Consider the following 15,413-nt stretch of genomic DNA (forward strand, 5'->3'; position numbering starts at 1 on the left):
TTTTCCTGTTCTGGCGAAACTGTTCCTCTCCTTCTATAGAGAGACAAGGGATCGTGCTCTTGTGTTGTATCCATAATTCATTGGGAAGCCTTGCTAGAATAATGTTATATAGCACAAACGAATTACCGCTGTTTAAGGCCTTTGCAATTATTATTTCATATTCAGTACTGTCATGTGCATACTCAAATAACATAAATTTTTTCACTAGATATCGAACAGTATGGTGGATCCCATCGTTGAAAGCTACTTGTAGTAGAGCTTCACAATTTTGCTTTACTACACTTTCACTAAAATGTAAGATAGGAAACAAATGTAGCATTTCTTTTAAAATTACAACATCGTCTTTTTAGCATGCGTTCTGTAGCTCTGCACTCCTAGCAGCACCAGACATGTCATATTTTTCAAACATTTCACAAATTCTATCAAGCCCATTTTTTATCGCATAAAGATAAGCACTGTGTCCTTTACTGTCCAATACTTCAAGAGACTCCGTCAGATTAAGTAGACAGTCAACCCATTCTTTTTTGTTGTCTAGCGTTGCCATATGTAGAAGTGTTTGTCCCTCTCCATTTCTAAAATTTTGAATAAATCTGCCATATTTATTTAAACACTGATAAATGTTCTTTTTATCAATAATAAAGTTAAGCAAATACCTATAATTATTTTCATGTAAATCAGCAATTCTCTCAAGCAGTCATCAGCTATGTCGTAGTGGCCACATTTAATCGCCATAGTGAGAACACTTAATCCTTCATTTGATTCTACATGAATATCTGCCCCATGATTCAACAATTCATCGAAAAAAATCTTCATTTTTCCAAGCGCACACTATCAGTGGTGTGAAATGATAATTATCTCTTGCATTCACGTTTGATCCATATAATATTAGGAGGGATATGATGTCTTGATGTCTTTGCTTTAATGCAGTATGTAGTAATGTAGAACCATTGTTATCTGCAATATTAACATTTGCTCCACTTTGTACGAGTGTTTTCACTATATCTATACACCCAATTAAACAAGCCAAATGCAGGGGAGTGGAACCGTTTAAATCTATAGCATCAATATTTCCTCCTTTTCCACATGATATTTTACTGTATGAGAATAACCGTTTATGCATGCAATATGTAAAGCTGTAGAACCATATTTGTCAGGTGCATTGACATTTGCTTTATTATGAATGAGTGTTTCAACAATTTCCTGAGAGTTCCCTGAACAGGCAATATGTAATGGACAGCTAAAAGTGGTCCCAACTTATCTTTAAAGGGGAGAGGGTATGATTTGAACAAACTAACTAAGGATGCTTGCATATTTCTTTAACTACTTGTGGCTTTATTGCCCTTTACATTTGAACTTACATTGTGGCCCGCCCTACCCCCAGGGGTTATTTCTTGAACGAACTTAAATTGTTGCTACCTGAGAATGCTTCTATATGAAAACGACTAATCATGGCTTTGCCATTCTTGAAAAGAAGATTTTTTAAAAGAAATTTTCTACATATTTCTATTTAAAACTTGGATTCCATGTAGTGGCCCCGTCCTTCCCCTAGTGGTCAAGATTGGTTTAAAGTTTAATTTACACTATCTAAGGATCATCCGATGCTTCCATATAAATATCAAGGCCCCGCCCTTCCCCGGGGGTCATGATTTAAACAAACTTGAATATAAACTATCTGAGGATGCTTCTATATAAATTTATCTTTCCTGGCACAATGGTTCTTCAGAAGAAGATTTTTAAAGAATTTCCCTATATACATGTATTTCTATGTAAAACTTTGATCGGCCATTTTGGGCCAACCCTTTCCACGGGGGTCATGATTTAAACAAAATTGAATATACACTATCTGAGGATGCTTCTAAATAAATTTATCTTTCCTTGCACAGTGGTTCTTCAGAAGAAGATTTTTAAAGAATTTCCCTATATATTTCTATGTAAAACTTTGATTGGCCATTGTGGCCCCGCCCTTACCCCAGGGGGTCATGATTTAAAAAAAAATAAATCTACGCTTCCTGAGGATGCTTTCATATGAATTTCATAGTTACTGGCAGAAAGGTTCTTTAGAAGAAGATTTTTAAAGAATATTCCTATATATTTCAATGTAAAACTTTGATCAGCCATTGTGGCCCTGCCTTACCCCCGGGTGTCATGATTTGAACAAAGCTGAATGTACGCTACCTGAGGCTGTTTCCATATGGAAATGATCATTCATGCCTGCCTTTCTATTCTTGAGAAGAATTTTAAAGAATTTCCATTTATATTTCTATGTAACAATTTGATTGGCTATTGTGGCCCCTCCCTACCCCTGGGGGTCATGATTTGAACAAACTTGAATCTACACTCCCTGAGGATGCTTGCATATACGTTTCATTTTTCCTGGCACATTGGTTCTTGAGAAGATTTTTAAAGAATGTTCATATATATTTCTATGTAAAACTTTGATCGGCCATTGTGGCCCCACCCTACTCCGGGGGTCATGATTTAAACAAACTTGAATATACACTATCTGAGAATGCCTCTATGTGAATTTATCTATTCTTACACAGTGGTTCTTCAGAAGAAGATTTTTAAAGAATTTCCCTATATATTTCTATGTAAGGCTTTGATCGGCCATTTTGGGCCTGCCCTTCCCCCGGGGGTCATGATTTAATCAAACTTGAACATACATTATCTGAGGATGCTTCTATATAAATTTATCTTTCCTGGCTCAGTGGTTCTTCAGAAGAAGATTTTTCAAGAATTTTCATATAAATTTCTATGTAAAACTTTGATCAGCCATTGTGGCCCCGCCCTTACCCCAGGGGTCAAGTATTGAACAAACTTGAATCTACACTACCAGAGGATTTTTCCCTATAAGTTTCAAGTTTCCTGGCACAGTGGTTTTTGAGAACAAGATTTTTAAAACATACCACCAATTTTTCTTTTTCTGAATCATCTCCCTTTGAATAAAGGCGTGGCCCTTCATTTGAATAAACTTGAATCCCCTTTACCTAAGGATACTTCGTGGCAAGTTTGGTTGATATTGGTCCAGAAGTTCTTGAGTAGAAGATAAAAAAAGTAAAAATTTTACAAACGACAACGACGACAGACGGCGGACACATTTTGATCAGAAAGGCTTACTTGAGCTTAATTTTTCCACAGGTGTGAAACACGATTGAAACAAAATCCTGTTTTAGGAGTAAATTGAATTCAGGTACCGTATGTAGAGACAAGGACTTTCATGTAAAAAAACAAAAAAACACCGAATGTCTCAAAACAGTATAGAGATATCAATTACACGTTGTGTCACTTTCAAACATAAATACACGAAAAACAATTATTACTTACTCTGTAGTAAGCTAAAATTTTATCAAGAAAATTAGAAGGCCATGGATAATGTACATAAACATAAGAACTACATCTTATCATTTACAATTTTAAAAAGAACGCCTTCAAATGTAAGTTCTAAGTAGTCATTTCAATAACGATTCAGGATATCTTTTGCTGCCTGAAAACAACAAACTCTTGCATAATGTAAAGCATCATGACCAGAATTGTCTTTTATTTCTGTTTTAGCACCCAATTTAATTAAAAAGTTAATATTGTCAGAACTCCGTATTGCATAGTGAAGGGAAGTGCATACTGCTATGTTTTGCTGATTTACACACTTTCCCACTAATGAGTGGTGTTTTGCTAGAATAAGAGAAAGACCACGTGGCACTAACGATACATAATGCAAGAAGGTATTTCCAATAACATCTCTACGGGACATGAATTCCAAGAAATCATTTCTTTTTTTCAATTCAAGATAACGTAAGATTTTACGGATATATCTTTCTATAGTCAGAATAGGCAAAATCTCCGGATTATGGATGTTACGATTGAAATACTGATATATCCAATATATATCGATATGCTTTGTCTGTCTTTTCCTGTTCTGGCGAAACTGTTCCTCTCCTTCTATAGAGAGACAAGGGATCGTGCTCTTGTGTTGTATCCATAATTCATTGGGAAGCCTTGCTAGAATAATGTTATATAGCACAAACGAATTACCGCTGTTTAAGGCCTTTGCAATTATTATTTCATATTCAGTACTGTCATGTGAATACTCAAATAACATAAAATTTTTCACTAGATATCGAACAGTATGGTGGATTCCATCGTTGAAAGCTACTTGTAGTAGAGTTTTACAATTTTGCTTTACTACACTTTCACTAAAATATAAGATAGGAAACAAATGTAGGATTATTTTTAAAATTACAACATCGTCTTTTTAGCATGCGTTCTGTAGCTCTGCACTCCTAGCAGCACCAGACATGTCATATTTTTCAAACATTTCACAAATTCTATCAAGCCCATTTTTTATCGCATAAAAATAAGCACTGCGTCCTTTACTGTCCAATACTTCAAGAGACTCGGTCAGATTAAGTAGACAGTCAACCTATTCTTTTTTGTTGTCTAGCGTTGCCAAATGTAGAAATGTCTGTCCCTCTCCATTTCTAAAATTTTGAATAAATCTGCCATATTTATTTAAACACTGATAAATGTTCTTTTTATCAATAATAAAGTTAAGCAAATACCTATAATTATTTTCATGTAAATAAGCATCTCTCTTTAGCAGGTCATCAGCTATGTCGTAGTGGCCACTTTTAATTGCCATAGTGAGAGCACTTAATCCTTCATTTGATTCTACGTGAATATCTGCTCCAATTTTCAACAATTCATCAAAAAACTTTTTTTCATTTTTCCAAGCACACACTATCAGTGGTGTGAAATGATTACTATCTCTTGCATTCACGTTTGATCCATAAAATATTAGGAGGGATATGATGTCTTGATGTCTTTGCTTTAATGCAGTATGTAGTAATGTAGAACCATTGTTATCTGCAATATTAACATTTGCTCCACTTTGTACGAGTATTTTAACTAGTTCTATATACCCAATTAAACAAGCCAAAAGCAGAGGAGTAGAACCGTTTAAATCTATAGCATTAATGTTTCCTCCATTTTCCACAAGATATTTTACTGTATGAGAATAACCGTTGACGCATGCCATATGTAAAGCTGTAGAACCATATTTGTCAGGTGCATTGACATTTGCTTTATTATGAATGAGTGTTTCAACAATTTCCGGAAAGTTCCCTAAACAGGCAATATGTAAAGGACAGCGACCTTCGATATCAACCGTGTTTATATCGATATTATTTTTAATAAGAATTTTTATAACGTTTTCAAGCTTCTTTAAATCTTGTTTGCAAAGATGAAATGGTTTTTCAGATTTTGTATAAAATGAAAAGTAAGGAATGTGTATTTTCAACTTCGGAAATTCTTTAGCAAAACTTGAATTTTGAACAAAAATATTTTCAACTCCATATTTATTTTCGTCAACTTCCTCTGGAAAGTATCGCGCAGGGTCTGTTGTTTGTAATGCGTAATGGAGAGCTGTTCTCATTTGGGCATCAACTGCATTGATTTTTGCCATGTTCTCCAGTAGAATTGAAATGCACTTTATAGATAAACTCTTTGAAGCGCAGTGAAGAGGAGTTTGTTTATTTTCTGTTTGAATATTTGGATCCGCTCCTTTTGTAAAAAGATATGAAACAAGTTCTGAATGGTTTAGAGCACAGCTAATGTGTAGAGCTGAAAAACCTTTAGAACTCTTGTAATTTACTTTTGCCCTGTGATCAACAAGAAGAGAAATAACATTTCGATTCCCCTTTTTGCAGGATTTAAGCAGCCCATTCTCTATTTGGTGCTCGTGCAGTCCTTTCTGAAGTAACAAACTGGCAATATCACAATCTCCGAGAAAACAAGCTAGAGAAAATGGTGTTTCACCGTCGTTAGAAGCTACACTTATATCACATCCACGTTCGATAAGAAACTGGACAGTTTTTATTTTTCCTACAGATACAGATGCATTGGGGTCAGTCCTATGGCGTCTTGTACATTTTTATCTGCCCCACTGTTTAAAAGTTGGTCTATAATGTCAATATAACCATTTCTGCATGCGATAAAAATAGGGGTCTCACCTTCGTTATCTTTTTTGTTAACATCAGCTCCATAGGAAAGTAACACTTGAATTAATTTTAGATCATTCCTTTGGCAGGCTTCATGGAGAGTTGATATGCCTTCGTGATTCTGGTAGTTTGCAGATGCTCCATTTCGAAGTAAATACTGAACAATATCAGTATGTCCATTCAAAGTACTTATCATCAATAGAGAAACTGTTTCATCGAAAAAATTGTACTCAGAGGTTAAAGCATTGGATAAGAAAACTCTGTTTTGTAGAAGATATTTCAATATTTTTATATTGCCTTAGATGCAAACAAGAAGAGGGATCGGAATTAGTACAACGAGGCAATGAGAGTCGTGACTGGATTTTGCTTGGTTTTTATCGCAAAATAAACAAGAAGTATCATAATGCATTCCCGAATTCATAAATTCAGACAGACTCTCAAATATTTCACGATAATATTGGAAACATAGCTGAACAATGGCTAAATTTTCACTTAAAATAGCTAAATGTATCGTGCTTGCCCGTTGAGCAAATATTATTTCTAACAAAACTTTATTTCCCGTTTCAAAAAGTTTTTCTAAAGATGTTGCCCAGTTGTATGCAATCATTAAATGAAGAAATGAAATTCGACTATTTCTTGATAAATCTTCCCTTGAAAAAGTGGTCGATGTTTTCATGTTACATGATGGCGACATGCAACTTGTTTTTAAGAGTGTTTCTTCAAGAAGACGTTCATTCACTAGGATGTCAAATAGATAAGCTTCTATTCGAGCATTTGGCATGTAAGGATTATTAAATACATTACTGAATAACCCTTTACTGATATCACTCTCTATTCTTTTAATGTAAAACTTTAACATATTTTCGTTTAATTCTACAAGAAATAAATCTTGCTTGTCATTATCTTCTAGTCTTCCAAGGGGTCTTAGCCTATTGTGAAATATTTCCAATGACGAGAATCGTATCAATGTTTTGGGTGATTGTTTTCCAAAATGCCAAACAATGATGTCTAATAGTTTCGAATGTATCAGAGAAAAGGTTTGACCAACTTATTTTACATACTTTCCATTTTGTCTATTTAGAGCAGATAGTAATTCTAAAGGATTGAGATCAACTTTACAGGCATTGTGAATTCCATAAAGACATTCAAAATCTTCATTTTGTTCTTTGTTAAATAGATAAAGAAAAAGTTTATGTTCAGCAAGGGAACAACAAACTAGGGAACAGTATTCGTAATTTGGTCCTGGTTTCGGGTCCTCTACCAACAGATCAAGCGTAGAGACCAGTTGAATAAATGGGTTTTCAATAAAAGATACACAACGCTCTGGATCAGCCAATATGTTATTGTAAAGTTTGCAAAGCAACGGGAAACAATCAATGTGCTTTTCAAAGATATGCTTAGGGAAATTTAAGTCACGTTTTGCACGCGATTCCAAGATCTTCTTTTTCTCAATGAATGTTAAATGATTTTCTTCATTTTCCAAATTGAATAAAGCATTGGAAAAAACTTTAATTCTTTGAAATGTGTTGGTTGAACTTAAAACTAATCGACATGAAACTAAAAGTTTTGACCGAACTTGATCTTCGCTTTGAATAAAATTCAAACATTTCTTTATAACTTCTGAATAGCTAGCCCATTCGTTAGCTTGATCGTTAACTGAATATTCCCCACATGGATCATCTACTACAAAGACTTGAGGATTTCTTCTGTCGTAATATTTTATAATTTCATCAGAACGATCGATAGGTATGACAGAAAAGCCCTGTTTTTCCATTTTTAAGGCTATGTGATGAATTAGTGCCGATTTTCCTGATCCAGGAGGGCCAACAACAACAACACATGGATGTTCTTTGATAAGGTTTTCAACAGCTATGAACGATTTTATTTCTATAAAAACATGATCTTCCTTTTCCCAGGACACAAGTTTTTCTACCATTAATTCTACAAAGGATTATAAAAGCAAACACTTACCAGTGATGTGATTTCTCTATTTTAGGGAGTTGAAAAACGATTGACAGCAATCATCAAAGAAAATTTTCAGCCAAGTTACAAGTTCAGAACAGTATTACCTAAAGACGCGATTGCAAGGCGTCACGTGAAGTTTAAAAAAAAGAAATTATTTCCGAAATACGAAACGTGATATGATTGTGTTCATGACATAAGTATCACCATTTCTAGGACAGAGAAAGAAGATGCTGAAGGATGGAGTGTGTTGTAGTATTTTTATATCATCCAAATGTTTTACAATTTTTAGGGGTAGCTTGTTTAAATTTTGATGTGTTTATGGAATACATGTAATTCAAAGTTCACTTCATAATTATCAAAAGATTGAAAAATGGTGCGCAGTACAGTTTAGGCGCACAATCGACAATATTTTGTATCTTAAAATGTATTCATAATCGGGGTGGAGATTACTTTTTAGTACGTTATTTATATCGGATAATTGTAGTTATGGTTAATTATTACAAATTGAGGACGATTATGCTCCTCTGATGTTTCGGGGGTCCGTATTTGCTCTGCTCTTATTTTGTTGCCTGACGTCACGGCGTCAGGCTGTATAAGGATTGATAATTGCTTGATCCGAAACTAATAGATCATACCCAGAGAGCTAGATTTTGTGCAAGCTGATTTACATTGGAAATCTTTTACCTGCATTTTAAAAGAAACATTTTTCAGGGAAACAATGATTTTACTGATGCAAAATAATGCAGTATTTACTTTGTTTACTCTGTTTGCATGAAACAGATTAATCCATGTGATTTACCGTTACAACGTGTCCGTGTATCTTTTTTTCTGTATTTCTATACTACTGGATCAGTCCATTTACATTCTACGAAAGGGGTGAATCGCTCTCTTTGCGCCAAATGTCACGAGTAAGCGATCTTTGCGCCTTTTCTTGGATTGTTCTATTGTATGAATGGGGGTGCTAACTTCTATGGATTTTATTGTAACCTCCATCTTCTTATGATTCAGAAATTCTGTCTACAAATTTTATCTTTTTCCTTAAAACAACATATGAATCGTATGTATCAGAATATGGACATGCAAAACAAAAGAAATGATTTCTCTAATTTGTTTCCCCTCTGTTGGTTTATTCCATATTTTAATGGCAGTCCAATCACCACAAACGATCGACGCAGTTCAACCAGATTCCAGACGATTTGACGAAAGAAATTACCTGTGCGAAATCTTGGATTTCTTTTCCACAAAGGCCTAAATGTTGGTTTTACCTATTTCGTTCTCAAAAAATTATAGTACCCACCTTTCAGAAAAAAAGATCAATGAACACAAACTACTACTGTTTTCTTCATTGGAGGAAATGCTTTCCTACAACATATGTTTTTAATTATATCGATTCTCTAAAATGTTCACAATGAATGATTTGACAACATAATATCAGAATAGGTGTAGTTTTTTTTAAATTTAGATCCAGGGGTATTTCAATCTACTTTCAGAAGAGTCAATCGCATCATCTCGGGTCTTTTCGTCAGAGGTCGAAAAACAAACTCGAATGTATCGACATCATCGGATGTTAAAAAATTATACATTTCCTGTTCATAGTAAAAACGGAGTTAGAAGTCCCTTCTATAGTATATTGTAGATAATATCATAACATTGAATAAAGTTAACTCCATATTCCACAGATAGTAGACCTGTCTATATACTTCATCCATGCTTTTATTTTAAAGTTTGTGAAAAAGGGGGGGTGTCATGGCGTATAAATTAACAATACATTTGTGGTCTTCTCCCCTAGATAAGGCCCGAGGAGTAGGACCGAGGAGTTGCGATTGGCAGAAAACCCACATTGTTAACTATTCTGTTAACAACTCTTCAGAATGCAGCAAAGGCATCGTTCTTCTACAATTTTTAAAAATAATTAAATATTTTTACAAGGTTCTCAAATAAAGACATATTTCAAACACAAAAAAGTATTGCTCAAAAGGTTTATCACTTATCTTACAGATATTGATTGATTAAGTCAGGCAAGCTTTTTGAAAAGCTGTTACTTGTATTGTTTTATGGACTTGAAGACTGAAGACTGTTCGTTATCTCCGAATCCTTCATATAAAGACTTCTCATGTGATGCGGCGGCAGTCACGTGATTTCAGCCTATTTATGAGGGTTGTGCGGTAAAATCCTTGACAAGTTGTTCAGTATGAAAAATAATTAATGTATTCTGAAACTTTTACTTCTCTTTGGTACATATATTATGAATATACACAAAAAATTTCAAACAGCTACATGTATATGCATAAATGAAATAAATTATGATGAGATTTATGTATTCTATCGTCTTACGGCGCACGGATGATAACGTCAAAGTGTCCAAAAAAGCGTCACGTTTAATCTCTGCTGAAAATAAAGTTGAAAAACTGCAACTTAAATTTAGGAATTTCATTGATGCACATACTTTGCTCCCCATAAACAGTCGAGGAAATTATCTGGCATACACATGCGATCCTCTGAAGATTTACTACTAAGTTAGGGACAATATTTTCACCACCAATTCATTAATAGACAATCTTACTTCGTCGATCAACAGAGACAGCGTCTTTTAATATTAAAATAGCAGTTTGTTTGTAAGTTTTGTTCTAACAGGGGACTCGTTTAAAAGACTTCGCTGAGACAATCCCAATTTCATTTGTATACAAAATATCTGTAAATATGTTCGTGTTATTTCTTCTGTATTCATATAAAGTCTCTTAATACGATGTCTTTACAACATTGAAATAAATTGAACTACAATCTGGTGCGCCATACGATCATCAAACGTCTCCATTTCTTCGTGTGTTATCTTTACCACTTTCTTAATTCGAATGATCGGGAAACTGCCAAAAATTGATCATATGCACTGAAAATTTTAAAAATACGACAAAATAGTTTGTGGAATAGAATAAGGATAATTTTTTACCCCAATCCAATGTACCGGTACTCAAAACTTTTATTTGAATTAATTCTTGCATATTCTGTAATAAAACCCTGCTTTTATGACTGTGCGCCATTAGTCGGAACCCTGTGCATATTCAAGCATAATAAAATCTTTATTTTTGTCTATAGATTACCAACAGCTTAAGACGTCCATTAATTTTCGAGAAATGCTCTTTGTCAACGATTTTACCAGACAACCCTCGTACGTGCAGTGTTGATATTACCTATATATTTCACTAGTGCAAGGGCTTAACTAAGTTAAATTTCTAAATTAAGATTATAAATATTTTCAACACGCATTGTTGTTCCTGATTAGTGCTGCGATCCTAGCTAAATTATGCAATTTCATTTTTCAGTCATATTTGTATGACCGAATACTGTGTTTCTTCTGGTGAACGGCATGAAATATTGATACATTTAGATTATTTTCAAGATTTCATCAGGATCGCAGCATTTTCAGATACCACAATACTTATAGAGTTTATTTGTGAAAGCTTACTATGACCCATTGTGTGTATGCCCTTGCACTTGATCGATTTATTAAGACCCTTAAATTACCTTCCGAAGTACTTGCATACAAATATACTGCAGTATCAATCAAATTGTCGGTTTTGTATCATGTTATAGTTAAGTTTTCCTGTACAAATTAGGCTCCGATCCTTTTCAGCCTTAAATGTAACTGTGCTGCGTGACTACCGTGGCAATCGTAACTTCCTTATAACCCTAATGATAATGGTAGATATTTTCATATTATGATATCATTAACGTGAGGCAAATTTTATGTTAACATGAGAACAATTCGGATTTTATTTCACAGACCCTTGCAATCTCTTCCTTAAAGAGAAGAAAAAAATTATTCTACTTTTATTTTATTTGCTTTTAACTGATATATCACCTCTAATATTCCAAGGAATCGTTTTTGAATGTTGAAAACTCAGTTGTTTTAGCTCCAAAAGAAATTCTCTCTCAGACTCATCGATTGGAGAAAATCTTAAAGCTTTAGCTTCATTCAGTAAAGCAGAACCTCCAAGTCTTCCAATAGCCTTAAAGGATTTGCTCTCAATGTGGTTAATTATTCCTCATTTAAATGCCATGACAGAGGTTAAAATGTGTGACTGTAAATCTGATAGATGTACAGAGAAACAATTTAATATCCCTACCATTGCAGGAAAGTGGTAGACAGAAAAATACATGTCTTTGATTTCTTTCAGTAAAACCAATACGAGAAAGTTATTACACCATTTGAGTATATCAATATATGACAGGAAACATATAATTTAAGTATTAAAAAAGTTGTTATTAATTAAAAAAAAATGCATATACATAATGTCTGTATTATTTATCACTGCTTGTCCATCAATAAACGCATGCTGACCTAAGGGTTGAACTTAGGGTAATTGATCTTTGATTAGATTATTAAAATTGAGCTCACTAGAATTTTTACAACCTTATGTTTTTTGTCATATATGCGCTAAATTCATTAAAAATACGTATGAACCATAGATAAACAATTGTAGAAAAAGGACCTAAATATGACTAACGCTAAACTTATATTTTTTTTAAATAATTATTGATAATTAGTTCAATTTAAAACAAATCAATATTTTGTAATTTATCACTGCATCGGTTCCAGCAATGCTGCATTAATCAGTTTAAGTGGTTTTATTGAAATTGAAAATGCACATATTTCTTGTTTATACTGATTTTTTTACGAATAAACACTAAATAAAAAATATGATGTAATATCATTCTTAAGCGTTATGTACATATAATGACAACAAGATTACAAAGATGTGGAAACAAGTCGATACAATCAATTATTTTGATGTATGGCTAAAATACGAAAACATCTACTTCCACACTTGCTGCGTGGTGCATTAGATTTATTTTGCATAGAAATTCAAAAAAAAAATTGTATCCTCATTTAGTGTTCTTTTTTAACAGAGTCCCTTATCATACTTACTTATATATAATTCTTTTGTCAGTCTATTCAAGCAGGAGCACTACAATATCTTCTTTCAACCGCTTTTTAGATAATACAAACAAATAATGAAAAAAAATCAAATTTGCTCTTTTTATGAAGTATTGTTCGGTGTTTGCACTGATTAAACACTTCATTCACTTATACGTAGCGCTTCGTTTATGTGGATATAAAACTTTTCAGGTTTTAATTTTCCACGAATCAATCTTTTTAATGTTAGGAAAAATAAATCATTACCATGCCATGAAATAATTTTCATATTCTCTTATATGGCTAAAAGTAGATTTGCTTACTTCTTCAATGTCTGCCCAGCTAGTATTTAATTCATTTGTAACCATCCTTGCGTCTGCTGAATGGGCCACTTTGTTTCTGTAATACTTCATTCGTGCTAAGTCAGCCCCTGTGCTAACATCTGATGAATTAGGTAGAACATCAAATCCCCCTGCTGGTGCTGGTGTAGAGGGACTCATGTTTCGTAAAAGGCAGATTAACAGCGTAACATCAAAATGTATTGACAGAAGCTGGTTAACTAAAATAATTGAATATGAGGTGGTTTATTATTACTTTGAAATCACTATTTTTCGAGGGGGGGGGGTAACTTTCTTTGTTTTCGATGTATGAAGAGACCTGCGAATGCATGCTCACCTCGAAATGAAAATTTTCATACGCAAAATTACTAAACAGTCCATCAACGAAATCCTATCCCCACAAACCAACATTTTTCCTCAAACCACGAAAATTTGACCCCAGGAAAATATTTTACAGTGAATCAAAGAGCAATCTGTTTCAAAAATCTTTTATCCGTAAGGACAGCTGATGATACAAATTAAATTTCAGAAATTGCAAACCCTCCGCAATGTTCAAAAATCGTTTTACAATCACAATTACACATTTAGAATCCTCTACAATTTACCTTTTAGAACTTTCTGATGAAGATTGAGTATCAAATTTAAAATTATTTATTTGATTAGTAAACCATGGATTTGTCTTTGTTATTTTCATGTTGCTCTTTTATGTGTGTCATATCATTTATCTGTAAATTTTGAATTGAGACGGAGAAACATAGAATTTTCAACAAGATTACAATTTTCTGTATGAAATTGAAATTTACGGAAGCCAAATTCGGCTAGACAAAATTAAATAAAGAAATGAAAAATTATAAAAAAAAAAAAAAAAAAAAGAAAGAATAAAATTGTTAGGTTAAGGAAAGAAAGCAAAATTATCAATTTGAAAATAAAGAAAAAGAAATTATCAAATGAAGAAAAAGAAATTATCAAATAAATAAATCCATATTATTAAACAAGATAGGGAAATTATTACATAAAAACGAATCAATGAAAAAACATACAAAATTTTTTAATAAAAAAGCGAAGTTATTAAATTAAAAAAACTGAAGCTAAAATACAGAATTTATGGATTACCATATATTTATTTAATTTTGGTAGATAATACTTTATTTAAAGCTGTTTTTACACTCTTCTTTGAATCCAAATATTTTCTGAATTAGTGGAGTTTATTAAGATTGTAAACAGAACACATTTCAACATTGTCACTTTAGTCGCGGGTTTAACTCTACTGTGGGATGTGGAGACCAGTCCTTCGGATGTAAAGTTCAATGTCGTTATGCTAGATGCAGTCACAAAATAGATCACAAAAAAATCAACAAACAAACAAATTTAACATTGCATGCCTTCAACTTTACCTCCGAAAAGTGTGTTCCACTGGACCTGGTTTATGATTTTTCTAGCCCTTAAGTTAGTCAGAGTCGGCCTCTCTGATGCTAGATCAGTAGCAAGATTACATGGAGGATGAACTGTATCAAAATAGACCCTAACAGCTTTTGGTGCTCTCTTCAGGACCAGGTTAACAAATCGCAGAAAGTTGGTTTCCTCAGGTGACACAATCGAGGTTGTGCTTTTGGTCAGACCTGTTGTACTTGGGTGAATATTGAGTGTAGATAAAGCCATAATGTACTGTTAACTTCTTGTTGAATACTCTGACAGTTATATCTTTTTCATCTAAAATGAAACAAAACCCCTCAAAAGCAATTTCTTCTATGGAAAAATGTTGCATGAAATACATAGAGTATATGGAGATAACGAACAGTTTTCAATATCGAACTCCATAAAACAATACAATATAGGAGCAGAGCAAACACGGACCTCGAAAACATCAGAGGTGGGATGAGGTGCCATGGAGGAGTGATCAAGCATCCCCGGTAACATCCGCCGTGCGCTCCTTGGCATGATCGGGAAGTAATGGAAAAATCCATCGCCAATTCAGTGTATTAAGCAATTTGATTTTTAGAAGATTCATTAGATTATGATCTAAAACGCTTCATGCCGGCATATTTCACAAAGCGTGTTAGCGCTTCATGATAAATATACCGGTATAAAGCGTTGTAGTTCATATACCTCATGAATCTTCAAAAATTAAATTCATTTCTTATATTTACATTATTTTTCTGATGTGCTGATTAAATTTACTCCATTGAATTTTTATTTTTAAAG

At 33.4% G+C, this 15,413-nt stretch overlaps 1 protein-coding gene across 1 annotated transcript; it reads right to left on the reverse strand.

Moving 5' to 3' along the window:
- Window positions 1–346: 346 nt before the first annotated feature.
- On the reverse strand, window positions 347–14,870 carry LOC134267804 (ankyrin repeat domain-containing protein 50-like). The gene is made up of 5 exons (XM_062750010.1): window positions 14,606–14,870; window positions 13,197–13,432; window positions 6,006–6,150; window positions 4,557–5,001; window positions 347–572 (listed from the first exon to the last, which is right to left on the reverse strand). The coding sequence occupies exons 1-5, from the start codon at window positions 14,868–14,870 to the stop codon at window positions 347–349; spliced, it is 1,317 nt and encodes a 438-aa protein (XP_062605994.1).
- Window positions 14,871–15,413: the final 543 nt, after the last annotated feature.

This window comes from Saccostrea cucullata, unplaced genomic scaffold (assembly GCF_032062105.1).
Source record: "Saccostrea cucullata isolate Sc308-1 unplaced genomic scaffold, CSIRO_AGI_Scuc_v1 ctg4751, whole genome shotgun sequence".
Lineage (NCBI taxonomy): Eukaryota > Metazoa > Mollusca > Bivalvia > Ostreida > Ostreidae > Saccostrea > Saccostrea cuccullata.